This window comes from Pinus tabuliformis, chromosome 1_1 (assembly GCF_031772625.1).
Source record: "Pinus tabuliformis cultivar Carrire ecotype Pingquan chromosome 1_1, CPIR1, whole genome shotgun sequence".
In the NCBI taxonomy this organism is placed as follows: Eukaryota; Viridiplantae; Streptophyta; class Pinopsida; order Pinales; family Pinaceae; genus Pinus; species Pinus tabuliformis.
This window is the reverse complement of record NC_142297.1, coordinates 219930618-219934037: the sequence shown is the minus strand read 5'-3', so window position 1 is coordinate 219934037 and position 3420 is coordinate 219930618. Positions and strand designations below refer to the sequence as shown.

General features: G+C 44.2%; 1 protein-coding gene across 1 annotated transcript; it reads right to left on the bottom strand.

Moving 5' to 3' along the window:
* Window positions 1-668: 668 nt before the first annotated feature.
* On the bottom strand, window positions 669-1277 carry LOC149212329 (uncharacterized). Its single transcript, XM_089388638.1, has one exon. It carries the CDS (start codon window positions 1275-1277, stop codon window positions 669-671), a length of 609 nt encoding a protein of 202 aa, XP_089244764.1.
* Window positions 1278-3420: the final 2143 nt, after the last annotated feature.

Genomic DNA, 3420 nt, shown 5'->3' with positions numbered 1-3420 from the left:
GACCCAACTTAAACTATTAAAGGCTTTTGAGAGATTGATTTTGAGGAGCATACCTGATCTCTTGGTGCTCTTCAAAGAATGGATGATTTCATGTGTTAGGATTATTCCGTCTGTGATCTGCCTGCCTTCTACATATCCCGACTGCTCCGGCGATACGAGAAATGGTAATAGCGGCTTGAGTCTTGTGGCTACAATTTTTGAAACAATCTTGTAGATGACGTTGCATAGGGAAATGGGCCGAAATTTGTCAGGGGTATTAGATTGAGCCTCTTTTGGGATTAGCGCTATGAATGTGGCATTCATTGCCGGCAGCATCCATCTCAGTGTTCTTGATTCCTCCACAACCTGCCAGACTTCCATTTTAATTAACTCCCAAAAATTATGGAAGAAGTTGGAAGTGAACCCATCAGGACCCGACGCCTTTCCCTCTTTCAATTGATGAACCGCATTTTCCACTTCCTGTAAGTCGATCGGCTTGAGTAGAAGTTGATTGTGCTCCTCTGTGATGACTTTGGGTATATTCCTTGTAATTTTTTCTATTGCTTGCGTTCTGTCAACCTGTGGTTCTTGATGGGCTTGCTTAAAGTAGTTGAGAAGTTCAAGTTCAATTTCTTCATGTTTTTCCACTCTTGTCCCCTGCTCATTTTGTATGTGGGTGATGTTATTGTTCATTCTGCGCTGGATAGTAGTTCTGTGAAAAAATCTTGTATTTTTTCCCCTTCCTTTAGCCACCTGATGCGAGATTTTTGCCTCCAGAGCATTTCTTCTTGTTTGGCCCTTTCTGAGATCTGTGCTTCAAGAGACTTTTCCTGTTCCGTATAATCCTCTGTTCTGCCCTCTGTGATAATCCGTTGCTGCAGCCGCTTCATGTCTTGGTCGAGTGCTAATTGAGCCTGGAAAATGTTGCCAAACGAGGAATGGTTCCATTGCTTTATTTTTCCTTTGAGGTATTTAAGCTTCTGCTGAAATTGGAGCATCTTTGTACCCTTTGGTGGATTATAGTTGGTCCATTCCGATTTAACTAGATTAGCAAATTCCGGATGTGTCATCCAAAAAGCCTCGAAGCGAAAAGGCTTGCGACTTGTATTGCCTGGTCGAGACCATTGAAGGGAGATTGGCCAGTGGTCTGAACCTGAGAACGGTAGTATTGAAGCTGAGAGGTCGCCTCCTAAGTGGATTGTGTTGTCAGAGATTAAGAATCTATCCAGGCGAGACGCAATTTGTTGGGAGCCTGTTCTTTTGTTATTCCAAGTGTAAAGTCCATTGTTGAAAGGCATGTCAATAAGTCAATTACCTTGAATGTATTCTTTTAGATTGTTACTCTCCTTATCCAGATTGTTCCTTCCGCCTCGCTTCTCTTCCATCTTGGTTATCATATTGAAGTCACCCCCATTTATCCATAGTGGATGAGACCTATCTGCATTGATTGAGGAAAGGGTATTCAAAAGTTCTACCTTATGCACAACCTCCTGGGGAAAATATACATTAGTTAAGAGTCCATGTATATTGGTTCCTGTGATATGGAATGTCACTTGAAGGAAATTCTTGTTAGCATGTATGTTATTGAGCTCAATGGTACGAGCATCCCATATAATTGCTAAGCCTCCTGAGGCGCCGGAGGCATCTACTGCTACTACTTGACTACCAGGCCAAGCTTTTGCTGCTATTCTATCAAGAGAGATGGAATTGCATTTAGTTTCCTGCAAAAAGAGAATTTGGGGCTTTTCTTGCTTTATCATATTTTTGATCAGTCGGCATTTCCCGGGGCTATTGAGCCCTCTGATGTTCCATGAGATGAGCTTCATGATGGAAGGTTAGAGAGAGAGTTGTAATACTTCGTGAGCTTGGAGTACCTTCCTGACTCCACTAGCATTTCCCCAATGCGTATGGTGCGTTGGAGATCCGTTTTTCTTCCTCGTTTTTTGAAATCTTTGCTGATGTTTTTCCCGTCCCAGAGACTTCCAGTTTGAATACCTAGTGATTTTTGTCTTTGAGCTTTGGATAGAATTGCTTCCAGATTCTCCAGCTGCCTCTCTGGAATTTTGTCATAAGTCTTTGTTTTGCATGCCTGCTCCAAGCCAGGAATATCCAAATCCCCAATATCTATGCTTTCTGGTTCTTCTTCCATATGTTGTATGTCACCTATTCCTTCTGTTGTTTCTGATGCCTTTGTAGGGTTGGTCTGCAAGTTGTCTACCTCCATTACTTGGGAGAACCAAGTGGGGATTGTGCTTTTAGCCGTAGTGGAAGGATCTGTGGTTAATGATTCTTTTTGGCTTTCCTTGGGATTAGACTGTGCAGATTGTATGTGCGTCAAAGGATCCTTCTTAGAGGAGGTGTGGATCTCAGAGTTGTGAATATCTTGCTGGGCTAGCGCTTCAAAAGTATTGCTCGTGGAGGGCTTTGATGTATTAGCTTGTGGTTTCTTAGGGTTTGAAGTAGGTCTCTTATGGTTTTTCCTGCGATTGACAACTTTTGTGAAGCCGCTCAGATTCGACTCATCCGAGGCAGAGATATTCGAGGGTTTCTGAGTTAAAGGACAATCCCGAAACAGGTGACCTAATGCATGGCATCTCCTACACCGGAACGGCACATGTTCATAATCAATTAACTGGACCCATTCAACATCATCGTGAAAGATACTTACCGCATCCGGGAGAGCCTTATTGAGGTGCATATAAACGCAGATTCGGGCGTAGGATGTGTATCTTCGGAGTTTTGTCTCCTCTGCTGTTTTGACAAATTCACTGAGACCATTTCCTATGATTTGTAAGGTCTCCTCATCCCAGTATTCCATGGGAAGAGAATAGAGACAGATCCAGACTGGCGCCCAGCTGAGATCCTCTTTGTCTGGATTGAAGCGCTCCACCCATCCTCTCAGAAAAAGACCAACTGCATTAAAGAAATAGGGCCCTCCATCTAGGACCATGTTTCTGTCCTCTAAGCAGTTAAATATGGCCGTGAAGAACCCTTTAGGTCCTAGCTGCAGTGTTATGTGTCCTTTCGGCTTCCATTTAGCCGCTATCCAGCCATGCAACGCTTTTTCTGTTGGCCACATTCCTATGAATTTGCTTATCAATGCATGGTCTCTCATGTACTGGATCTGGGCATTGATCCGTTGACTTGGGAGTTCTATCTTCGGACGCTCAGCAGCTACCGGTCGACAGGTGCTTGAAGTAATTTGGGGATTTTCTCTGTCACTTGTTTTGGTTTCTTGTGGTGTTGTTACTTCTTTGTCTTCATTTGGTTCAGCTTGCTTGGTACCTTCCTCGCGCCGCCGTGGAGAGTCGTCAGCTCTTGGGGGAGGCACAGCGTCCTCCCCCTGGGGGGTATTCATGCTTCTGTCGCTGTTCCTAGTCGGGTGCGGACTTTCGATATAGTGCTGGTATGACAGTAGTGCAGCGTTCTGCTCAGATCTGC